The 26,239-nt window shown below is 43.1% G+C and overlaps 1 protein-coding gene across 19 annotated transcripts in view; it reads left to right on the top strand.

Annotated features, from left to right (window-relative positions):
- The window catches only part of IPCEF1 (interaction protein for cytohesin exchange factors 1), a 204,801-nt gene extending 193,355 nt beyond the window's left edge, over positions 1-11,446 (top strand). For all 19 annotated transcript variants that reach the window (XM_081530343.1, XM_081530337.1, XM_081530338.1 and 16 more), the window contains 2 exons: positions 3,880-4,073; positions 10,181-11,446. In XM_081530343.1, coding sequence (XP_081386469.1) covers positions 3,880-4,073; positions 10,181-10,387 — 401 coding nt within the window. In that variant the 3' untranslated portion in view covers positions 10,388-11,446. The remainder of the gene's footprint in view (positions 1-3,879; positions 4,074-10,180) is intronic.
- Positions 11,447-26,239: the final 14,793 nt, after the last annotated feature.

Raw genomic sequence — 26,239 nt, 5'->3', positions numbered from 1 at the left:
AGGGTTCCAGAAAAACATCTATTTCTGCTTTATTGATTATGCCAAAGCCTTTGACTGTGTGGATCATAATAAACTTTGGAAAATTCTGAAAGAGATGGGAATATATGATCACCTGACCTGCCTCTTGAGAAACCTGTATGCAGGTCAGGAAGCAGCAGTTAGAACTGGACATGGAACAACAGACTGGTTCCAAATAGGAAAAGGAGTACATCAAGGCTGTATATTGTCACCCTGCTTATTTAACTTATATGCAGAGTACATCATGAGAGACGCTGGGCTGGAAGAAGCACAAGCTGGAATCAAGATTGCCGGGAGAAGTATCAATAACCTCAGATATGCAGATGACACCACCCTATGACAGAAAGTGAAGAAGAACTAAAGAGCCCCTTGATGAAAGTGAAAGAGGAGAGTGAAAAAGTTGGCTTAAAGCTCAACATTCAGAAAATGAAGATCTTGGCATCTTGTCCCATCACTTCATGGCAAATAGATGGAGAAACAGTGGAAACAGTGAGAGACTTTATTTTTTGGGGCTCCAAAAATCACTGCAGATGGTGACTGCAGCCATGAAATTAAAAGGCGCTTGCTCCTTGGGCGAAAAGTTATGACCAACTTAGACAGCATATTAAAAAGTAGAGACATTACTTTGCCAACAGAGGTCCATCTAGTCAAGGCTATGGTTTTTCCAGTAGTCGGGTATGGATGTGAGAGTTGGACTATAAAGAAAGCTGAGCACCGAAGAATGGATGCTTTTGAGCTGTGGTGTTGGAGAAGACTCTTGAGAGTCCCTTGGACTGCAAGGAGATCCAATTAGTCCGTCCTAAAGTAGATCAGGCCTGAGTGTTCATTGGAAGGACTGATGTTGAAGCTGAAACTCCAATACTTTGGCCACCTGCTGCGAAGAACTGACTCATTTGAAAAGACCCTGATGCTGGGAAAGATTGAAGGTGGGAGGAGAAGGGGATGACAGAGGATGAGATGGCTGGATGGCATCACTGACTCAATGGACATGAGTTTGAGTAATCTACAGGAGTTGGTGATGGACAGGGAAGCCTGGCGTGCTGCAGTTCATGGGGTCACAAAGAGTTGGACACGACTGAGTGAACTGAACTGAACTCCACTCCATGCATGTACTGTATTGCAGCAATTGATGAACATTTATTTCTGCTGTTGCACCTTTTGTTTGTATCTTTCATGACATTCATGCACAAGTTTTGTATTAGCATATGTTTTTAATTTTCTTGACTACATAGCTAGAAATGGAATTGATGGGTCATATGGTGGCTCATAGTAAAGAATCTGTTTGCAATGCAGGAGACACAGGAGTCATGGGTTTGATCCCTGGGTGGGGAAGATCCCCTGGAGGAAGTCATGGCAACCCATTCCAATATTCTTGCTTGGAACATCCTGTGGACAGAAGAGCCTGGTGGGCTACAGTCCATAGGGTTGCAAAGAGTCAGACATGACTGAAGTGATTTAGCACACACACGCATGGTAATTCTACAGTTAGAATTTTGAGAAACTACCAGTTTCCTGAAGTGGTGGGTCCATTTTACATTCCCACCAAAGATTTTAATGCTCCAGTTTCTCCACACTTATGTCTTTTTTAATTTAGCCATCCTGGTGAGTGTGAAATAGTATCTCACTGTGGTTTTGATTTGCATTTCTCTAATGACTAATTATATTGAGCATCTTTTCATGTGCTTATTGACAAAAGCCTACTTTTGATTTCTTCCCGGACTAAGCCAAAAAGTCTGTGTTCAAATGTAGTTTTGAATATTCCCCCTTGTTTTTGATAATGTTTTGATAGAAAACAAAGAAGTTTATTAACCATTGTTATAGTTTAATTGCAGAGTTAGCCCAACATCTTTGCTCTCCATTTTATGAAAGAGTACCGTACATGCTTATGGACTTCCTGGTAGTAGAAGTGGGAAAAAATATTGCCTAAAGACACTTAATCTTACGAGAGTAAACTGTGAAGGAAATGAGTGTGCTTAATTTTGATGCTCCTAGACTACTATTGTATCATTTTTTATCCCCTTTGGAGAGACTGTTTTTTAGTTCTCCTAAGGCCATGCTTTCTATATGATTCTCTATCAATCTTGTTCTCAGGACAGGAACCAAATCGCATAGGTTCCTGCATGCATAGAAAAAACTAAGGACTGCATGGTAGAAAAAAGTCTTATTCCCAAGACTGTTTTCAGAGACCAAAGTGAATAAAGGACTGAAGTTCTTAGTAAGAAGTTAAAGCGCAGGAGATGATTTTCTCTGAGTAAATTTCTATATCTTTTAAACTCTTTCAGTTGCACATGACTGAAAACAACATCCAGAATATCTTAACAAAGGCAATGGATTGGCTCCCAGGAGCTCAGAGGACACTAACGGTATCACCAAGATCCATATCTCAGTTGTATCCTATGGATTGGCTCCATTTTCATGACTCTTGGCATGATTCTTGGAATCTTCCACGTCACATCATCACATCACGCAGTTTAGGAATACAGGGAGATTGATTCCCTAATACTCCAAACCAAAGTCTCAGAATTGAGTTTCTTTGGCCCCGTGGGCCTGATCTGAGACCCACATGCATCCTAGATCAGTGACTGTGGCCAGCACAATGGGACTGCCTAAATATATAGGGTCCCCCTGGAGACCGGGTGGAGTCACTTCACTGGAAGCATTTGAGCTGAGTCTGCTGAGGCGTGGTTAAGGAAGAGAATGGGGGCGTGTGGCATGAGAAATGATTATTATCTGCTCAAAGCCACAGACCACAGGCAGATGCCTTCTTTCAAAGGGCAGTTCTAGGAAGGACATTAAAAAGGGACCCGGGACAATGGTTCTCATGCTTTAGGGTGTATATTGATTTGCAGAGGTTTTCCTCTCCCACCATTGTATTTGAGAAGCAGAGAACTTGTTTGGTTTCACACGTTCACAAATGGAGAGGAGTTTTTTTCCTAGGATGAATCTTCCCCTGAGTCCCACCAATCTCTGATTTAGATGATATTTGGACGAGACTTAGAGTTGACTTAGAGTTTGAGAGTTAAAGTTGATGTTGGAATGGGTTCAGACTTTTGGTGATGTTAGGATGAATGAATGTATTTTGCCTGGGAGAGGGACATGAATTCTGGGAGGCTGCAGGGTATGTGCTTCCCAGGCAGTGCAAGTGGTAAAGAACTTGCCTGCCAATGCAGGAGATGCAAGAGATGCAGGTTCGAGCCCTGTGTGGGGAAGATCCCCTAGAGAAGAAAGTAGCAACCCAATCCAGTATTCTTGCCTGTAAAATTCCATGGACAGAGGATCCTGGTGAGCTACAGTTCACGGGACCACTAAGAGTCGGATGCAGCTGAGCACACAGCACAGAGGGTGTACTATTATGGGTTCAGTTTTGTCCTTCCAAAATCCCTGTGTTGAAGTCCTAACTGAATTCATCTCAACATCTCCAAAAGTCTGAACGCATTTCAATATCAACTCTAAGTCTCAAACTCTAAGTCACCTCTGAGTCTCATCCAAGTATCATCTAAATCAGAGATTGATGTCCCCCTAATCAATATGACTGGTGTCTATAAAAGGGGAGATTGGGACACAGAGGCACGCATACCGTAAGACACCAAGTGAAAAACAGTCCTGCTGCCACAAGCCAAGGAGCCATCAAAAGCCGGCAGAGAGGCCTGGAACAGATCCTGCCCTAGAGCCTTCGAAGGGAATGTGGGTGGTCACAACAAAGTGCCACCGGCTGAGTGGCTTAGACAATAAAAATGTACGTCTCACCATTGTGGAGACTGGAAGTCTAAGATGAAGGTGTCAGGAGGATCTTGTTTTAGGAGCACAGTGTCAAATGTTCTGTCCTTGATTAACTGGGCGTATTGTTATTTTTTTTAATAGAAGAGACAAAAGCATCTGAAGACGATGAAATGGAGAAGCTCTACAAATCATTAGAGCAAGCTAGTCTGTCTCCTCTTGGGGACAGACGACCTTCAACCAAAAAGGAGCTGAGAAAGTCCTTTGTCAAGCGGTGCAAGAATCCATCCATAAATGAGAAACTCCACAAAATACGAACTTTGAATAGCACGTTAAAGGTAAGAAATTCCAGACTGTGGATGAACTCAGTGGATGCGGGGTGAGAAAATGCTAGTTTTGTGGAACGATCCATGCTAACCACCGTGTGTTCATGTGGCCAGAGGGTGGGGAAAGGCAGTAAAGCCAATACAGTCACTATAGGGTGAGTTGACTCTTGACATTCCTAAAGCCCTAGGGAATGTGTTTTTTACAATAGGCCTTGATTTTTGCATTCACTCTGGTGTAAAATTTCAAATATTAAGCTTCTAGATGGCAAGGATCATGTGTAATTTGTTTTTGTACCCTTCTACCTGGAATAATAAATGTTAGAGAGAGTCTGAGATAGTCAGCTGGTGGGAGTACACAGTAATATTTAATAAGATCTTGGGATTTCACCTGATTCATTAAAGGATGCCATTCTTCTAAGTATGTCCAGGAGAAAATGTCTATATTTTAGAGACAGCAAAGATTTAGGTAACTTCAAGCTGTTGGAGCTACCGAAAACACCACGAGAACTGGGCAGTGGGAAAGAGATACTTCCTGGTAGCAGCGGATTTCATCATGAGAATGAGGGGCAGTGTACAGGATGTACTGGAGCTATTTCTAGGGCCTCGTGTAACTGAAAGGGTTCTTTGTAGCAAGAGCATCCTGCTTTCACATTTAGGCGACAGCACAAATAAGGGGAGGCCAGAGACTTTGTAACATAGTTCTGAATTAGCAGAAGATTTATAGATTCTGAAAAGCCTTGACAGACCTGAAATTTAATTCTGTTTTGTACATATCCTTTTGTATCTTATGAATGTGAATCCCTTTCTGGGAAGAAATATCAGCAAGCAAAAAGACAAAGCTACAAAAGATGGCTGAGTGACTCTTAGTCAGATGTCTCTGTTCATCCATAGAAAACCTAAGCACCCTAAAAGCCTTGCTAAAGTGAGGCTGAAAAATAAAAGGCAAAGGTGCATTTTATTTATAGGAAGAAAACCCAAATGTAGAGAAATTTCCCTAGCATTTAATGATGGAAAAACATCACTAGCACTCATTTCAAAGTCAGATATGTTGTATTCTGTAGTACTGGGTTGGCCAAAAAGTTCATTGGGTTTTTCATATGTTACTGAAAAACCTGAACAAACTTTTTTGGCCAACCCGATATTTACCGAGTTGTGGTTTTCTGTGACCTCTTCTTCTTCACGCAGTATGGCCACAGAATTGATGAGTCCAACAGATTTTTCTTTTCTTCCCAAGTGTTAGTTATTTACTAATTAGGCAACAAAATACCCCCAAACATCCAGCTCCAGGCACTAGACATTTATTGTCTCACAGTTCTGGGAGTCAGGAATTCGGGTGTGGCCTGGTTCAGTGTTTCTGCTTCCCTGTCGCTCATGAGGCTGGAATCCAGGCTCCAGCTGGGGCCCTCCACATTCCTCCACTGGGGGAAGCTGTGCTTCCAAGCTCTTTCACGGCCGAGTTCAGTTCCTTACAGGCTGTGGGACTGACGGTCTCAGTTGTTCATTTGTTCACTGTCTATGGGCTGGAGGCCACCCCCAGTTCCTTCCCACGTGGGTCTTTTCATAGAGCAGTTCCCAAAGTAGAAGCTGACTTCCTGCAGAGGGAGTAAGGTGCAGAGAGTGAGCAAGCAGGGTGGGTCATACCCCAGCCTCAGGAGAGACATCACATTGCATTTGCAGTGTTCTATTCATTAAAAGCAAGTGGCTGGGTCAGCCTCTCTACAGTCAAGAAGGAGACTTACAGAAGGGCATGAATAGCAGGGAGCAAGGAACATTGGATCATTTCAGGGGCTCTCTGCCCCACCCAGCTGCACTCTCTGAACATCACTGGAAAGAAGGCCATTCCACAAATCCCTTAGGCTGGGGCTGATGAGATATATTCCACGTTGTATATTCCTGTGAACCTCCTACGAGGTCGGAGGGCAGGGTGACGTGGCAATTGACCTTGTTGAAAAAAAGAAAAAAACATATCAACCTTCATTAGAGAATGATCATTTGGTACATGCATTGTCAGGGGGATTCTTGACCACTCCACTACCAGGGGAGTTCTGTCTTTAAAACTCAAGCTGTCAGGATAGTGGTCACCTTTGAGGAAAAGGTGAGGATATAAACTAGGCTGCTGCTGCTGCTGCTGCTAAGTCACTTCAGTCGTGTCCGACTCTGTGCGACCCCATAGAAGGCAGCCCACCAGGCTCCCCTGTCCCTGGGATTCTCCAGGCAAGAATACTGGAGTGAGTTGCCATTTCCTTCTCCAATGCATGAAAGTGAAAAGTGAAAGTGAAGTTGCTCAGTCGTGTCCGACTCTTCGCGACCCCATGGACTGCAGCCCACCAGGCTCCTCTGTCCATGGGATTTTCCAGGCAAGAGTACTGGAGTGGAGTGCCATTGCCTTCTCCGATAAACTAGGCAGGAGCATGGTAAAGCTTTTGAAGTGCCAGGTAAGAGTCTTTCCTTGACTGTGACGGTGGTTACAGCGATGTGTTCTTTTTGTGATAATTTCATTAAGCACAGACTTTATGTGTATGTTTTGCTCTGTGTATATTACATTGCAATATAAATGTTTATTTAAAAAAATACTTCAAAGCTGGAGTGTGGACAAGTAAAAAAAAAAAAAACAACAGAGTTTCATGCAGAAGCAAGGAAACTTTTAATAATAATGTTTATAGTAGTGGTAGGCACATTCCAGAAATAAAGAAAAATCCTTGCACTGGGATTGTATTGGAATGATTACTCTTTATGGAAATTCTTTTAGGAAGTTGAGCAAACTATCGTGTCACACACTAGAGATCTTTAGATCTTTAAGAGTCTCTGAGAGCTCCACCTCCCCTGACTTTTGGCTAAGCCTGACTTTATTTTTAAATGAATGATTAATGGGACGATTAATGAGTCCAACTGAAACTTTCTCCAAAAACTACCCTCACTTGTATCTGAAGAGGAACAGACCCTTCTTTGCCCAACTGCTCTGGTAGAATCCATTTCCAATGCTTAGGTCTTGATACAAGCCATGCACTAAATATTTGGAGTAAAAAAACGAAAGGATGGTATTTTTCAGAACTCCTATCAGACCCTGCCTGCCTGCCAGAAAACCAGAGGATGTCATAAAAGTAGTTCAAAGCATTCAGTGAGCCTCTTGCTCTACAGGGGAGAAGCAGGGCTTTTGCCTGATGCTCTTGACCAGGGTCGCCAAGCCTAGGAAGGAGCTCAGAGTTTTGTTGTTTTGCTAATTTCCTTCCTCTCTATTCTTATCTACAGTGTTTTCTTTTATCCATAAAGGAACTAACACAGACTTGAGCTGAATGGGAAGAAATTTGAATTATTTAGAGCTAGAAACCATATGAGAAGTGTTAGCCCAAAGTTGAAGAGATTCTTTCCGAAAACCTTTTATCCCCTTTAGAGGGGTGGTGAACTCATTTTTGCCTTGAAAAAATCAGTTTTCCAAATTTTGTTGATTTGCCAAGGTCTTAATTAATAATTTCTTCAATAGCCTATTAGGATCACTCTCTGAACAGATGTCAAGATTTCTTAAGAACGAAATAAAGCTCCTTAAGTGACTACTTATGATAGTACTATGGTAAGACTAGAGAATAGAAGCATATTTTTGAGGGTGGGAAAGATTGTTTTTTGAAGTGTTGATGTTGGACTCAGAGAGAAAACTGTCTTGGCTCTGCTTGACTTTCTAGCAATCCTTCCTAGTTACCCACTTAACTTACTAACCTTTCTTTCCTCTGTTTCTTGGTCTTGGCCAACCTCCTTGTTATTCCTCTTTGGTTACTTTCCTTCTGCACAGTTCTTCTCTCCTTCCTGAAACCCAAATGTATATTTTAACCTCCATCTATCACCACACCCTTGCTTTTGTGATTGAAAATGATAAATCTCACTGCTCAGATTACTATGTGTGTGGACCTTTTCCCTTGAAATCCATATTATTCTGGTCAATTTAGAAATAGGAAAAGAAGACAAGAAAATATATTAAAACACTCCAAATAAAGCATAAGTTAAAGCTGAATGTAAAGCACAAGCAATACATTCATGTGCCAGTGGGTCTAAAAGAGCAGCCACAAGGACATTGCAAACAGAGAAGAAGGGAACGGGGAAGGGGGTCAAGGAAGGGCTTTTATGATGGACAAAATAAGACCATATGAGAACGCCAGTGAGAATGATCACCTGGAGATGGGAGACTGATGAGTCACAGGAAAGGGGTGAGAATTGCTGGAGCAAATTTCTTGAACGCACGAAAGGACGTGCTTTCACAAGTAGAGAGATGGGTCTTTGCTGGAAGCACAGATATCGCCCCCGAACCAACAGGAAGGGAGGCACCACGTATTTGTGCTGATGTAAGTAGAAGGCGATAGGAGCTTGGGAGAAATACTCTTCTGATTGTTTCCATTTCCTCAAAAAAATAAAGAGCAGGGTCATCAGCTACAGGGGAGGATTGGGGAGGAGATCTGAGCAGAAATGAGAAACTCTGAGATAGTCATTTAGGGGAGTGGGAGAAAAAAGGGATGAGAAAACGCAATTACTGAATAGTAGTGAAAGTCTGCTTAATGGCAGTGGTCATGAATTTGAACTTTGACCAGTGAGCACAGTAGTGAATGTTTACCTAGGCACATCCTGCCCGGATCTAGCAGAGATAGTTCTTAACTGAATGTCTACCCGACACTCAGCCCTGAGTGAGGTACAGGGAATACAAGAATGAGTAAAATATGTTCCTTGTCGCCTTCCTTAAGCAGCTTTAGAATAAACGACGTGACAGACCCATGAGCATCTAAGTGTGACGTGGTAAGTTCTAAGAGGGTTCCAAGCATTGGAAGGCATGCAAGCATAAAAAAAAGCTTCTCAGTTCAATCTGGGGGTTCAGTTTTTTGGAGAGCATGATGCCTGAAGTGAATGGACATTTAGGAGCTGTAGTAAAATCCATTAAAAAAAAAAGAGAGAGATTGGGAAATGTTCCATGTGAAAATCACTCTAGGAATTAGCGACCACTAGGTAAAGAAGGGTGAAGCAGGTCCTCTGTGTGACATGCCCTGGGGTGGTGAATCAGCATTGGGTGGGGGAGAAAACCTACGTCAGTGCTCCTAGAGAGGCAAGGAAGAAGCAAGTGGAGAATCAACAAATGGGCTCTTGTCCGTGGAAACGTGGGCGAGAAGGGGAACCATTAGAGGACTCAGGATTTCAGGGGGACCCCCTGGACTGTTGGACAGAGGGTGGATACAAAGTGGGGACTGGACGCAGGAACCTCACTTGGGAGGCTCTAGCAGCAGATTAAGGGTGATAGGTGAGACTTTATATCCAAAATTGGGATTATGGTCACAGAGATGGAGGAAGCAGGAATAGATTTGCGATAAAGGTGTTAGGCTGAGAAATCTTTTTTTTTTTTGAATGTGGAGACTGATACGTCTTATGTTTCATTCCATTCCTTGTCTACAGAAAAGTCCCCTAACCTGAGACTGACATTTCAGAAGTGTGTGTCACTGGTTGCAGAGGAGGCAGGGTGAAATGATATGGATAGACTATTGGCATCTTTGAAATACACATTGTTTGGATGGAAGTTTAATGATATCTTTGTTGAATAAAAAGATAGCCTATCTATTTAGTCTGTATATATTAAATAAATGTATGAAATCTATTTAAAATTAATACAATTTAATAGAAAATAAAAAAGAGATATTTTGTACTGTCTTATGTCTTAGGAAAAGTACCGTGTCCCAACTTTACTTAGTAAAGTTTGGGTGGTCAACAACATGGTTCTACAGTTATCCATTCCCGGAGTAATAAAGCGCACCCTGAGATAGAAATATGACTGTGGTGTGGAATGCTGGATTAATCAGGAAACAGTGACACGGGAGACCTTGGTTCTGTGCCCAGTTGTCCCCCCAAGCCATGCGTGGGCTGTTTGCCTCTTTGTGGTTAGCCTATGTGAGTGGGCGGGAGTCCTGCCATGTCTCTTAGGATTGTTGTGGGGATCTGAATATTAGTGTGTAAAAACACTTGGACTATTTTACGGTCAAGGTATATGTGCATTTATTTGCAAAAGGCTGAAGATGGTTTATTGAAGTTAAGATAGTTACCATATCTCACCCTCCCCTCTCTCTGTCTCTCTTTTTATTTCCCTACTTGGACAGTGTAAAGAACACGACCTGGCCATGATTAACCAGCTGCTGGATGATCCGAAGTTGACAGCCAGAAAATATAGGGAGTGGAAGGTCATGAACACCCTGCTGATCCAGGACATCTATCAACAACATCAGCAGTGGCGAACCCCCACGTCTGCCTCCGAAGGCTCCCCCCAGAAACCACCGTCTTCTGCCCGCCTTGAAAATTCTATCTGAGAACAAGCCAGGATTCTCTCCCCTCCTGTCTTACCCCTCAGGCAACTCTTCAAGACGGTGCAATAGCTTAACATTTTTCCTTGTAAAGGAAAACTGAAACCCAGTTCCTGGAAACACCAGCTCCTCCTGGAGGGATGCGGTTGGGATGAAAACAAACGATGATACTGCCTCACCAATTCCAGTGCTCCCATCTGGACTGGAGGGATGGAGTTCAGCTGAGAAAACAGTGTCTGTGTTCCTTCTGGGAGCCCCGGCCACGCTGGGTTCTAGGTGGGATATGAGAACCACATCTTCTTGTTTCTCGTTCTCAAGAGAAGGAAGGCATTCCATGGACAAAAGATCACTTTTGACCAGGGATACTTCTTCATAGAAATATTCCGTTTTCCAAAAGAAGAATGTACATATTCCATCTGGTTGGGTAGCTGAGTTCCCCAAATCACCTTTTGAGTGCAGGAATGCTTTCTACAGAGTACCCGGAGCAGGACAGATGTGGTATTGCGGTACCCCAATTCCTTGCCTTTGGTCCAGAATGGTGGTGCCTTTCCCACGTGTTGAGAAATGCTTCATAGCAAATGGTGTATCGGAACGCTCAAGAAGGAGACGTGTTCTATATTCCACTCATTCAAAGGACAGCTTAATATTTTCACACTTTATCCGGGTTGGAGTAGGGGATCTGATTCATGTTTCCTTTCCACAGAACAGCTAAAGACAACTCTCTCATCACACTTGGACACCTCTATTCCGACCTAAGCTTTTCTGAACCAGGACATAGTAATACAGCCCTTGGGTGTGGCAGCTATGCATGGTATAAATGTACATCCAGGGAGTTCCCTGGTGGTTCAGCGGTTAGGACTGCATGCTCTCATTGCGAGGGCCCAGGTTCAATCTCTGGTTGGGGAATTAAGATCCCACAAAAAGCACAACACAGCCATTAAATAAATAAATGTATATCCATGTTCCCCAGGATCAATATTGACAAGGTGATTCTGGTGTCTGAAATTTTTAGTATCTTTACTCCAAAAAAAAAAAGACTTAAAACATGATTGTTTTATTTTTGTATGTTTATGTGTCTCTGTGTCCTATGTGAATAGCTATCTATAATATGTTTGTTATTTAAGGATATTTATAGAAGTTCAGATTACTAGTGTCTTAAAAGAGGCTACATACTATGGTATGTTCTGTTCAATATATATTTCAAAGTATATACTTTTTGCTTGAGAAAAATAGAAATACTGTGGATTCATTGGAGTTATGATATTGCACTATAATGTCTGAGGAATGCTCAGGAAATCTTGTGGGATAAATATAGGGCATGCATTGCTAATAATAATCTTTCTTTTCTGGCTTTTCTCTCTGCTTCTGTCTCTCTCTTCCTGTCTCTGTCCCCAGAATGCTTAGGTTTCTATCTGTTGTAAACCATTCTCCTAACCAGAAAAGGACTTTCCTCTTACATCATCCCTTCTAGTAAATATGCTTTAAGGTTTATGCCATTTATGCCCACACATCCTAAACCAAATGAAGCACAACTAATGCAGTCTTCTGAAGACTATTAAACTAATACCCTTAAAGAAAACTCATAATATTAGAGGAACAAGAGGCAAGTCTCCACTCACTAATCACCATGAACACTTCTCTCCATAAGAAGAACCACAACACATCAGAGACCTGGTTCAGCCTGACCTCGAGCAAATTGTCAACACAGCCTCTTTGGCTTTGTAGTGTCAGAGTGTGTGGCTTGACATTCAAATGGAAATAACCCCCCTCCCCCCCCCCCGAATTTTATCTGCAAACTAAATGGAAATAGTTGTTGAAAATTTCCCTAAGCTTTACTAAGAAGTCTTAATACTTTGTAAACAAAAAACAACTTTAGCATTAAGAAGGGGAAAACAAAAATCGAGAAGCACATTGTCATACTAGAAACTTCTGAGAGATAAAGGCCATGTCAGTTTGACCCAGTAAACATTAAGGTGCTGTTGCCCCAGGTGGAGGGAGCTGTTGACCCCGAGAGAAGGAGCCATTCAGGTCTGCAGGCTGGACCCTGCAGCTTCCGGTTTGAAGGCTGGTGTTTCATCCTCTTTACTCTAGAAATTATCATTGATTCTGCCTGTAATTAGCCACATCTAATTCTTCCTGTTTCCATTGTTTCCCCATTTCCCCATCTATTTGCCATGAAGTGATGGGACCAGATGCCATGATCTTAGTTTTCTGAATGTTGAGCTTTAAGCCAACTTTTTCACTCTCCTCTCTCACTTTCATTAAGAGGCTCTTTAGTTTTTCTTCACTTTCTGCCGTAAGGGTGGTGTCATCTGCGTATCTGAGGTTATTGATATTTCTCCCGGCAATCTTGATTTCAGCTTGTGCTTCATCCAGCTTGGCATTTCGCATGATGTACTCTGCATATAAGTTAAATAAACAGGGTGACAATATACACCCTTGATGTACTTCTTTCCCAATTTGGAACCAGTCCATTGTTTCACGTCTGGTTCTAGCTGTTGCTTCTTGACCTGCATACAGGTCAAATTCTTCCTGTAATCAGAAGGTGGATTGTTTAGGGTTCACAGTGGAAACAAAGTGGTAAGAAAAGCTGAAAGAAGAAAAAAAAAAAAGAAAAGCTGAAAGAATCATGGAGGGAAGGATATTATGATATATGTTCTTCTGCCTTATTTCTCTTTGGTTTCCAGCACCACCCTGTAAATGTCAAACCAGTTTTCCCTGGTGGAGGTGCTTCAACAGCTTGCAGATATATTCTAATGCTTTACTGTGACTTTTCGTTAATATACATGTAACTGACCTTTTCAAGTCCACTGGTACCACTCCAATTTAAAGGCAAAATAGATTAAGATGACTTAATCCAGTCTTTCAATTACTTTTCAAGGTGAAGTCAGTCAACACGTTTTTGCTCTGTCAGTTGAAACAGTTGCTGTGCAGAACCTCCCATGAAAGTTAAAATTGAGTTGCAGGAGTTTGCGCCCAGCTCTTCTAGACCAGACTCACCTGCTCACTTGTGACTCCCTTCTGGGGATGTGTTCACTCTGAGCTCTGTTGTGCTAGGAAGTAGGGGGGGCAGCAGCTCTGAGTTCCCACCTTCAGCTGTGGTTGAAGAGGAGGGCGAGAGCAGTGAGAAGAGGGGGGTGACGTTCTTCAGAAGTAATGCCGGAAAGTCTCTCTGGGCATGAAGCCATTTTTTTTTTCTGATCTGAGGGATCCTGAGAAAATTGGATTACTTCTGATTTATTCCTGAGGACTGGACCATCTCTGAAATGGATTTGGGGCCATTTCATGTGGGTCTAAGGGGAGATTCCTATACCCATTGCTGTTGTCAAAGTTTACTGTTCCTCCCATACTGATCTGCTGCTGGGCTGGCTGTGGATTAGAGTGTAACTTATCATTCTGCTTCCTTTCCTTCCTTCTGTAAAGTACACTGCTTGTTAGGAGCTGTGAGATCCTTGGATAAAAGAGATCTGTTGTCAAGGGCTACGGAGCCACACACCACCATGACCACTCAGGAAGTGGAGAAGCTCTGAGCATAACCGGGTCTGAACCCGCAGCACCTGCCACGGGCTAGGATCTGGCTCGGACTCCTCTCTGGGGTTGTTGTGGGTCGGGGGGCTGCTCCCCCCTACTGCTGGCCTGGTGCGTGATGTCATGCTCTCACTGATCGGCCCACTGCAGGATCTGCTGAGTCGTGTCTCTCACATGGCACAAGTCTGTTGCTTTGAGCAATCCTTAGTTGTGTCAGAGTCTCTGTATCACCTCCCAGGCCTACAGCCTGGGACACAGACTCCAAAGCACACTATTGTGAAGACTCCAGGAAGTGAGCCTGGGAAAGTGGTTGTGCTGGAGTCAGAGGTCCAGGTGAAACGGTGGTGCCTTAGGTTTAAGTAGCACTTTGCAGTAGTTTGCAAATGGATGTGTTTCAGGTTCTCCCTCTCCCTCCAGAGGGGTCTCTGTAATGTTGGCGATGGCTGTGGATTATCATTCCTCCTTCTGGCCAAGGAGTGAGGTGCCTTGGGGAGACCCCCACGTGGTGCGGCCAGGACGTGAGCTTGAGTCTCCCTCCATCTCTGCCTTGTGCAGTGACTGTGGGGACCCAGCAGGTGAACGTGACTGTACGTGCCCTTGCACTGCCGTGGGCACAGGGCCATGGTGGCATTTCTGAGGTCATCCACCAGAAACATGAGGGCCCCTGTTCCTGAGTACAGTCTCTTCCTCGTGGCCTGAAAGTTTTCCATGTTCCTCCCATACTGATCTGCAGCTGGGCTGGCTGCGGATTGGAGTGTAACTTACCATCCTGCTTCCTTTCCTTCCTTCTGTAAATTACACTGCTTGGTAGGAGATGTGAGATTCTTGGATGAAAGAGATCTGTTCATTTTTCCTTTTTAAATGTGTCAGGAGATGCCAGACACTGAGCTTAGTGATTAAGGGTTAGTACCTTAAGTTCCTCTCAGTTTTTTTTAATGTAATTATGCTAATTTCCTCAGACAGCCTCTAAATCACAAGCAGCATCACAGAGGTGAACCAGACACTTTCAAGTCTTTTGAGGAGAGGCGCTGTACCAGTTCCAGCCAAATATAAATTTATGGACATATACCTCTTTGTATGATATTCCAGTTGAAACATAATATTTTGATGAAGTCCACAGAAGATCAAGTGAGTAATTTAGGTGCAGAAGGGGGCCACCCAATAGTCACTCTGTGTTGCAAAGCTGCCACATCTAAATGAAGGTTTAGGATGGATCTCATCTTTGGTCTAATATTTGATATTTGATTGGGGTTTCCAATTGGCTTCAGCATCCGAATTTTGGGGGGGAGTGTATACTTTTATATAGGAGAAATAGAGAAACGTGGACTGACTGCCTACCTAGGGTTTTGTAATATGTTACAAAAATGGAAGCCCCCGAAACTAGATTTTCACAACTCATAGGAAATGGACTGAGGTGGATCAGTCATTCCGCCAGCACCCAGAGCTGCTGTCTCAGTGAACAAGATAACGAACTCCTTTCTGTGTGTTGTGAGACAGGAAGCCTTCTCTGCACATTTTCACCCTTGCACACATCACCACAGACCACAGAGAAAACGAAGAAATGGATTCTACGTTTTGAATAATACTTCTGTTTCTCGTGCTGTGAGAAGACTTCGCTGCCCTGTTTTGATATTTCTTTACCTTGAATCCAAAAGGGGACGCATGCCCCAGGGAGACGATTAACATCTCATCATAAAGCCCAGGATTTTATTCCACCGTGTATTTTAACGTCCTTGCATGATGGGGATGTGACTTGTTGCACTGCATGATGTTTGCGGGCAAGATGCTACTGTCGAAACGATACCTTCAATCTTGTACTCGGTCATCTCCCCTCTTGGAACGAACTGAAAAAAAGAGGCATGACTCATTTCTCCTGCTTTCTGTGTTTGAGGATGACTTGTCAGATAAAAATAAAAACAGGAGAAAATATGTCTAGTAAAACGACATGGGAAACAGTGGAAATGTTCTGCTTGTGTTCGTTTCCTGCCCTGCAATGTTGCTTGGTCAAAATAAAAGTTCCCTGGGAAGTATTGAGCGGCTGGGCTTTTATCGTCTACAAAGATTAGGGCGCCCTCTGGTGGCATCTTCAAAATAATTGCTTCTAGACGATTTTTTTTTTTTATTTTTCACTGAAAGAATTTTATTGAAAAATCTATTTCAACAGTAACTCAGGTGGCCTTCTCCAGCGGTCCTCAGCTGACAGGTTTCTCGATACAGAGATACTTATACTTTTCAAAATTGTTGATGCACACAATTTACCTCATCATTATTATGTACCCACGTTTTGTTTAGAGAATCTTAAAAATCTGCGGATTATAAAAATTACAACCAGTAGCATATAAGCTCCTTAAAACACATAAGATATCTCCGTGGAAAAGGGACAATGAAAATATTGAAGTAGCATCATAAATTGCCCTTATTCTGATCCACTGATGAGAGGAGGTTAGTTTGCATTGAACTTAACACCTCCTTGACTGCTGTATACACAAAGTGTTATTTTTTTTCCTCTCTCCCTCCAGATTTTCACTTTCCATGCCGAGTCTCATCCTCTTTTTCCTCCATCTGCCACCAGCAAGTCTGTCTAGGCTCCCACACGGAAGCAGTAAAAGTTATTCTAGACCAAAGGGATTATCCAAAGGCATCGATATAGCATGTTCTTGATTTCCAGAACAATCTTGCATTAGTTTTCTGTTGCTGCTGTACCGCTGCAAATGTAGCAGCTTAAAAATGTGTTAGCAGCTTAAAAATGTGTTTTCCTCCACTTGTGGATTCAGAAATTTGATACCCATTTTTCCGTAAGCTAAAATCAAGGTATTGTCAGAATTGTGTTCCTCGGATTGCCCTGACGGTTTAGTGGTTAAGGACCCACCTGCCAATGCAGGGAACACAGGCTCTATCCCTGGTCGGGGAGGATCCTACTTGCCAAGGGGCAACTAAGCCTATGTGCCACAACAAGAGAAGGCACCTCAATTAGAAGCCCGCGTGCTGCAACTAGAGAAAGCCCTTGCACAGCCAAAAATAAATTAAAAAAAAAAAAGAACTGTGTTCCTTCTGGAGCCTCCAAGGAAGAATATATTTCCTTGCTCTCTCCGGGTCACCCACATTCTTTGCTTCTTGGATGTCTTCCTCCATCTTCAAAGGTGGCAATGTTGTATCTCTCTGCTCCTAGTCTCTCTAGTGAGAGACCTTCTCCAGACTGGCTCTTTTAAGGACCCTTGTGATCACATTCAGCCCGCCTGGGTTAATACAAGCGACCTTCTCTGTTGTAACAACCTGAATACAACTTCCAAGCTTAACTCCTCTTTGTACCATATCTGCAGGTCCAGAGATTCATGGCCATCATTCTACCATGTAAATCTGCTGACTGTAAACCTCCATTTCAAATATCCTGTTCACTCCCCCTGAACCATCGATATCTTCCAGACATTTCAGAATGTCTAAGTTTTAATGACAAGCACGAAATCCTTTGTCATACCATGTGACGAATTTGGTTTCATCAAAATATATTCACTTTAGGAAAAGTATTAATAATTCCATCTTTATGAGAAAGGGGGGAAATTTTCTAGCTTTTAAACTGACACATACTCAGGTGTGACAGGTACAGGAGTTTTACCATTAGATCAAGTTTTAACAATACCTGCATTTAGAGACAAAATATTAGAAAGTCGCTTTTGAGAATTGAATATCGTTTAGCAGAAGGTGACTTAGGCCTCAAAATCTTAGGTTTATGAACTGCTCCGTGCCAGGGCCCAGCTTGCTCTCACAGGAAAGAGTCCCAGAGAGTCTAGTGAGTCCATGATGATGTTCAAATGTACCAAGAGGCATAGAATTTCCACTGATTTCAGCCCTGGTAAATCACCATCTGAGTACTATATTTGTCTTTTCTCTTTGAACAACTCAAACAAGCCTGTCTTTACAGGTAATTCCTTGATGCTGGTCTGCTTGTTTTTCCAGCCTCGTGCTTTAGGAAGTCATAAGCACTCTGCCTGCCCTGAAGTCTCTGATGAGTGTGTGTTGGCAGTTTTGTCCGGTGCAGGTGGTGTGGGAAGGGACAGAACTCCCAGGCCAGCAGGGTGCCTGGATGCTTCACTAGTTATTGTCCTGGTGCCAAAGATTATTGTTGTGGACACTGTGGAAGCCGGCCCAGACCCCTTCACTTGTCCAGAGTTTTCAAGCCTCAGGATTTGCAGATAATAGCATCCCCCTTTTCCAGAAAATGGTCCTCAGCCAAATGAGGACTTAGGCCAGGACATTATATATGCCCCTCATTCTTGACCAGGGTGGCTGTGGCCAATAAATACCAAGGCCAGATGGCAGCACTTAGCAATCACAAGCAAGGTAGTCAGAATTAGTGCAATGGGCAACAGTGACAGCCTGGGGCGGGTGCTGACCATATGGATCTTTGGAGACTGCTAATAGAAAATGAGTCTCCAGACACAAAATACATGGGAAGACAGCGGTATGCAGAGATACCTTCAAGGGAAATTTGATAGGGTCCAAATTGTTGCTGATTCCCAGGAACCCCTTCCAAATAATATGGCCACTGGGTTAGGGGAAGGAAGGGAAATATACAGGCCAAGTGATAAATGGCCCATGTCCTCTAATTTCTTCTTTAAAATTTTTGGCTGCACCATGTGACATGTGGGATCTTAGTTTCCTGAACAGGGATTGAACCCGCACCCTTTGCGGTGAATGTGTGGAGTCTTAACCATTGGACCTCCAGAGAAGTCCTGCTAATTTCTAAATGTACAATTGGAAGTGCTATATTTGGCAGCTGGAATTATTCTCATGTCAGTTTTTTGACCAGTAATAGGTATTGTAGTAAGAAAGGACAACAGAAGTCCTTGAAGCTACCTCTTTCAGAATAGACAGTAAATGAAAACCAACATTGCATCCAAGGGAAACAGCAGAGGTGAGTGCCCCCCTAAAGGACTTTAAGGTACAGGGGTAGTGGTGGTGCCCACTCATACCTATTCGATTTACAAGTTTGTCTCCTAATAAACCAAGAAGGATCATGGCAAATTATGATGGATTCTTGTTAACTGAACCAAATTATAACCCTCTGTACCTGCAGTGTTTGCTGTGGTCTCTTTACTAGAGCAGATTACATCCACAAGCACATAGACCTTGGCTGGGAAGTGGATTCTCTTCAATATCCTTCAGTTCACATCTATATGGAATGGATGACTAAATGCATTTATGGTCTTGACCCGGGACTATATGAATTTTCTTGCTATATGTCATGTTAAAAGGGACCTGGACCATTTAAGTCCACAGAAAATCATATTGGTTCACCATATTGACAACATCATGTAACAAGCAGTAAGAATTTGATGAGCAAGAAGGGGCAAGTGCTTCAGAGACTATGGTTTGATACAGGAACTCCAGATAGTGAGAGAGAGATCCAGCAAAGACTCAAAGTCTTGCTAAATATGTGAAATATCTAGGGGTCCAATTGCTTGGGAAAAGCTAGGACATCTCATGCAAAGGACAAGTTATTGTACCTTGGGTATGTATGTGCTCACTCATGTCCGACTCTTTGCGACCCAATGACTGTAGCCTATCAGGCTCCTTTGTCCATAGGATATTCCAGGCATGAATACTAGAGTGGGTTGTCATTTCCTTCTTCAGGGGATCTTCCTGACCCAGAGATTGAACCCTTGTCTCCTGTGCCTCCTGTATTGCAGGCGGATTCTTTACCACTGAGCCACTTGGGAAGCTTAGATGTCTACTATAAGAAAGAAGCATTATGCTTGGTCTGTTCAAGTTTTAAAGGCAGCATGTCCTGTACTTGGGAAGATTGTTCTGACTTCATTCATTGACATGGGAATCTTCTAGAGCCCAGAACAAGAATGGGCGCTACAGTAAGAATAGCCTATAGTGTAAGTAGTCCTTTTCATGCTTGGACTATATGACTTGGCAGATCCCACAGTAGGTGGTAGAGATAGAGACAACACAGAAGGAAACAACGGGCAGTCTATGACAGCCTCCAACATTAGAGTCACGGCACAGATCCCTGGGATTCTGGACCAAGGCCATGCCATCTACAACATAGAATGAGTCACCATTAAAAAATACTTTCTGGCAAGCTATTTAGCCCTGGTGGATACTAACTATGGTAGCGTGTCTAACCATGACATATCAGCTGGCTTTGCAGCCAGAACTAATCACCAAGTGGTGAGTACTATTAGACGTATCTTTCAAGTGGTCCAGAAGTAATTCATTGTAAAATGGAAGTGGCATGGCCAAGATTGGGCTTCCACAGCTTTAGAGGGCTCCAGAAATGGCATAAACAAGTGAATCAGACACTACACCACTTACCACTGTTACAGAGTCAGCGCTCCCTGGATTCACACATTGTCCTCCTGGGGAGTTCTCATTGTCAGACCAAAGAGGAAACCGCCCAAACCTAGATCATCATTGGGTTGACTTTATATGTGAATTTGAGTCAAAAATGAACTTCTCAACTGTCCTACAGTCTCATGCTGAAAGCCAGTGGTGAGTAGAAAACCACCCAGGAGTCCGAGCTTCAGGCCAGGCCACTGGTCGTCGACTTTTTGTCGAGAGAGAGATGGCCCCAGTAACACTGAGGACAAAGAGGCCTGGGTTAGGGAGTGGGTTTTGGCAAAAGATGTGAGGATCTGATCTTTGTATTGAGTTAATCCCATCAGAGAGCACCCATTTCAGAAGAAGCACTGAGCAACCGAGTGGACAGGATGAGTCAGCCAACTGGTGTGTGCTAGCCTCTGTCATGAACCGCCCCAGGGCTTGCACATGGGCTCATGGGGAGAGAAACCACAGCGGCAAAGATGGAAACTAACCACGGGCCCGAACCACGTGCTTCCTCCCCAGGGGTGAAAGCTATTGCTCCCGCTGAACATCTTGCCCACTAGAAACAAAACCAATGCTGGGTCCCAAGAAGGTGCCATGCTCTGAGGAGACCGAGCAGCTATGTGTTGGCAAGTTGATTAGGTTGGACCCCTTCCATCTGGGAAAAAGCGGTACTTCACCCTGACTGGGACTGACAAGGATCCACATATGGATTCATCCAAGGCTCACAGAATGTCTGATGGATGATCCCGCATATCATCCCTGTTATGGACTGAATGTTGGTGTCCCTCCAAAATTCATATGTTGAAATCACATCCCTAATGTGATAGTATTTAGAAGTGAGGCGTTTGGGAGGCCATAGGTCAAGAGGATGGCACCCTCATGAATGGAATTGTGACCTTATAAGTTTACTCTCTTTCCACCATGTGATGATACAGGGTGCAATCAGGAGTCTGCACCCCAGAAGAGGGCTGTGGCCAGAACCCTGTCCTGCTGGCCCCCTGATCTCAGACTCCAACTTCCAGAACTGTGAGAAATGAATTTCTATTGCTGACAAGTCACCTAGCTTATGGTATTTTGTCATAGCAATCTGAGTAGACTGAGACCATGACCTTAATGAGCAGCCCGCTGGATGGCCAAGGAACTGAGGCAGTGGGCACTGTGAGACCTGGTGTTTCTATCATGTTCTATATGTTCAGGAGGCTGCTGGCTTGAAAGAGCTTTGGAAAAGTCTCCTCAAGGGGCAGCTGAGAGACCTACTGGTAGGAGATATATTATGAGAGGGAGTACCACCCTTCAGAATATAGTGTACTTTTAAGAGCCAGTGGCCATTGTATGGTACCCTAAATTACATAGGTCAGGAAACAAGGGGCAGGAAATAGAACTGGCTGACTCAATGTTACTCCAAGAGATTCAGCTGGGGAATTTGTTTTCCATTCTTCTAAGGTCAGACTCTGGATCTACAGGTCCTACTTCTGCAAGGGGGTGGGGAGGGGGCAATGAGAGTCCCCAGAAACCAAACACTACAACCTAGTTACTTAGAACTCCTCAGGCTGGGAGACCAGCAGGCCCTGAAAGGCTCTACCATACTGGCAGGGATTATTGACTATGAAAACTTCAAGGAGATAAGATTGTGGGTACATAGTGGAAGAGGGAAAAATACGTTTGGCACTCAGACAATCCACAGGGGCATCTCTTGGTACTCCATGGCTGGTTATAACTTGCCCAATAAAACGGCAAGACCAGTCACTGGCCTGAGGAGTGTATGATGACCAGGAACTCAGAGATGAAGTTTGGAGCATCAGGTAGTAGATATGCAAAGAAAGGGAGTCTAGGATGTGTGCTGGAGGAGGGAGATGAAGTGTCATGGGAGGCCTTGGGACGCATGACACAGCTGGGCTATAGTTCAGCACTCTAACTTGCCTCTTGGGAGTTTGTTCAGAATTGTGACTGTGCAGATATGTAGCAAGCTTAATATGACAATGAAAACCAAGAGCTCAGAAGGAGGGCTCCTTTGAATGTAGATGGTACACTCTTCAGATCCTTATCCAGACAGAGTCAAACCCCAGTGAATATTAGCTGCTAACAGCTCACAAGTGCCTCTTTCACCAGAGACGGGCCTTTGGCTGAATAGCAGCTGCCTTCCCGAAGCTTGTTCTCTTGCTTCCTTTTCCCCACTCCCCCCCCAGAAGCCAGTGACCAATAACAACTAATCTATAAGGGGACATATTTGTTTCCCTTGTACTAAGATAAGACCAACTCCATGGTGCAATGTGTGCTTCAGAGTAGCCCTTGTGAAGACGCTTGCTTCTTGGAGGAAAAGTTATGACCAAGCTAGACACCGTATTAGAAAGCAGAGACATTACTTTCCCGACAAAGGTCCGTCTAGTCAAGACTATGGTTTTTCCAGTAGTCATGTATGGATGTGAGAGATGGACTATAAAGAAAGCTGAGAACCAAAGAATTGATGCTTTTGAACTGTGGTGGCGGAGAAGATTCTTGAGAGTCCCTTGGACTGCAAAGAGATCCAACCAGTCCATCCTAAAGGAGATCAGTCCTGGATATTCATTGGAAGGACTGGTGCTGAAGCTGAAATTCCAATCCTTTGGCCACCTGATGCAAAGAACTGACTCCTTGGAAAAGACCCTGATGCTGGAAGGATCGAAGGCAGGAGAAGGGGACGACAGAGGATGAGATGGTTGGATGGCATCACCGACTCAATGAACATGGGTTTGAGTAAACTCCGGGAGCTGGTGATGGACAGGGAGGCCTGGCGTGCTGCAGTCCATGGGATCGCAAAGAGCTGGACACGACTGAGCAACTGAACTGAACTGACAAGGGGGCAAATTTGTTTCCCTTGTATTAAGATGAGACCAACTCCATGGTGCAATGTGTGCTTCAGAGTAGCCCTTGTGAGCAGATTAAAGCTGGTTTACATCCAGACCTCTTTTTGTTCATTAGCTTTCTTCTCCTTCCCTACCCTGTTTGCCCAAGTCGCTTCTGAGGACACTCCTCTCTATATCACTTCAACAATAATCTCTGTCTCTGGTCATGCTTCTATGGAACCTGATCTAAGACAGCTGTCCACCTTTCTGCCTGACTTTTTCACATGGTAGGGCCCTTTTTGTTCTGTGCTGTGTAAGGGTACCCTGGGAAGCATGGCATAGTGAGGACTATATTGTTTTTCTTCTTGCTCAATAGTTTATCAGCCCTGAGAATGAGTCCAGAATGCAACTGCTCTTTACTTCACACGCCTAACCCACCACCTTAGTATACTTTAAGTATCATCTAATTCACGAGTGAAAGTCAGAATCATTCATTAGCAACCTCACAACACATCTTGATTTTCTACATTATGCACAAAATGCTCCATTTCATACCTTTCAAACGTTGATTGGAACTTAAGTATTTATTCTTGTCATCACCTGTCTTTACAAATTATTGATCAGGGTTAGACTGTGAGATTTTCTTTCTCACTTTACCTAGACATCCAAATTAAGCCAATATCTCTCTAAAAATGGTTACTGGGGGAAGGGTAGGGGAGAGGGATAATTAGGGAATTTGAGATTGACATGTACACGTTGCTGTATTTTAAATGGATAACCAACAAGGGCCTACTGTATAGCACAGGGAACTCAATATTATGTAACAACCTAAATGGGAAAAGGATTTGAAAATGAAGAGTTACTTGTATATGTATAACTGAATCACTTTGCTGTACACGTGAAACTAATGCAACATTGTTAATCACCTATACTCAGTGATAAAGAATCTGCCTGCCACGATAGGAGATGCAAGAGACATGGGTTCCATCCCTGCGTAGGAAAAATCCCCTAGAGAAGGAAATGGAAACCCACTCTAGTATTCTTGCCTGGAGAATTTCCATGGACAAAGGAGCCTAGTGGGCTACAGTCCATGGGGTCACAAAGAATTGGATATGACTGAGCGACTGAGCAATACTCCAATATATAAAGTAAAAAGTTAAAAAAAAACATCTGCCTTGCAGAATGCCTGATCCTAATATGACCTTATCATTAGCCTTTTTTTTTTTTTATCAAGAATAGTATGATACGTGTTATACAAGGTGTGATGCTTATGAACCTTTTAAATTGAGGTTAATTTTTGCTTATGGATGTCCAGCGGCTCCAGAACCGCTTGTTTAAAATGCTATCTTTCTTCCATTGAGTTTTTGCACCTTTGTCAAAAATCAGTTTGCTGTGTTTGTGTGGATCTATTTCTAAGTTCTCAGTTCTGTTCATTTGCTCTCTGTACATCTCCCTCTGCCAGTATCCCACAGTCTTGATTACTGCAGCTATATAAATAAAAATTGAATTCTAGCAGACTGCTTCCTCCTACTTTCTTTTCTTTTTCAAAATAAATTAGCTATTCTAGCTTTTTGTCTTTTCATCTAAATTTTAGAATAATCTTGACTATACCTATGGAAAAACTTGCTGGAATTTTTTGCCAGTTTTATTGAGATGTAATTAACAAATAAAAATGGTATATATTTATGGTATACAATGTGAAGTTTTGATATATGCATTTGTTGTGAAATGATTACCATGATCAAGCTAATGAATGTATCCATCATCTCATAAAGTTATAATTTTTTGTGTGTTGTGTGGTGAGAACATTTAAGGTCTCTCATAGAAAATTTCAATTATATAATACAGTATTATATTGACTACAATCTCAAAGGTGTATATTAGATGCCCAGAAATTCTGAGCTTTAGAGTTCTTTGACTGACATTTCCCTATTTGCCCCACTCCCTATCCCCTGGCAACTGCCATCCTAATCTCTGCATCTATGAGTTTGACTTTTTCAGATTCCAAATATAATTGAGATCATGCAGTATTTGTCTTTCTGTGCCTGGCTACTTTCACTTAGTTTAATGTCCTTCAAGTTCGTCTGTGCTGTCACTAATGGCAGAATTTTCTTCTTTAGGATTTTTTTGTCTATAAAATTGAGTCACTGCCAACAGAGACAATTTTACCTTTTTCTCTCCAGTTTGGATGCTTTTTGATTTTCTTAAGACGTTTGCTCCTTGAAAGAAAACTTATGACCAACTTAGACAGCATTTTAAAAAGCGGAGACGTTACTTTGCCAACAAGGATCCGTCTAGTCAAAGCCATGGTTTTTCCAGTAGTCATGTGTGGATGTGAGAGTTGGGCTATAAAGAAAGCTGAGCACTGAAAAATGGATGCTTTTGAACTGTGGTGTTGGAGAAGACTCTTGAGAGTCCCTTGGACTGCAAGGAGATCCAACCAGTCCATCCTAAAGGAGATCAGTCCTGGGTGTTCATTGGAAGGACTGATGTTGAAGCGGAAACTCCAATCCTTTGGCCATCTGATTCGAAGAACTGACTCATTTGAAAAGACCCTGATGCTGGAAAAGACTGAAGGCAGGAGGAGAGCTGGAGATGAACAGGGAGGCCTGGCGTGCTGCAGTCCATGGGGTTGCAAAGAGTTGGACACGACTGAGCGACTGAACTCAATCAGAATGTAACAAATAATAAGTTCCCTGCCCACATCAGGGCAGGAACTGAGTTATGAGGGTGTGACACAGGGGAAGCGGTCTGCAGGAAGTTTGAAGAAAGGGCATCCTTTCCTGGAATGTAGTCACTGGGGGGTAGTGCAGAGAGGCACCCCCCTGGCAGCTGACCTATTAAATCTCTGTTCCGTAGTTTTTTAGAGCTTTCTGAGGCTGCATGTGATTCTTGGGAGACCCATCTGTGGGCAGCTCCTCATAAATAAATAGCTGAACTTTATATGATTTTTAAGGTTGTTGGTGAAATAAATCATAGGTCTGGGAAGAGTGTGAGTTTGAAAGTTGGAGTTCTTAAAAATCCTACTTCCTCTGGGGAGGCTAAATGCTGTGGTTCTTTTGTTGTGATAATGACAGACTGTCACTGTCTGTCTGCCGGAGTCCGCTCACTGAATAAATGCTGGTAATTGCTAATTACTTTAAGAAACTGACTCATAGCCTGCGAGTGACTTGCA

This window comes from Giraffa tippelskirchi, chromosome 9 (assembly GCF_054371585.1).
Source record: "Giraffa tippelskirchi isolate mGirTip1 chromosome 9, T2T-mGirTip1v1.2.pri, whole genome shotgun sequence".
NCBI lineage: Eukaryota > Metazoa > Chordata > Mammalia > Artiodactyla > Giraffidae > Giraffa > Giraffa tippelskirchi.
This window is presented reverse-complemented; position numbering and strand designations above follow the sequence as displayed.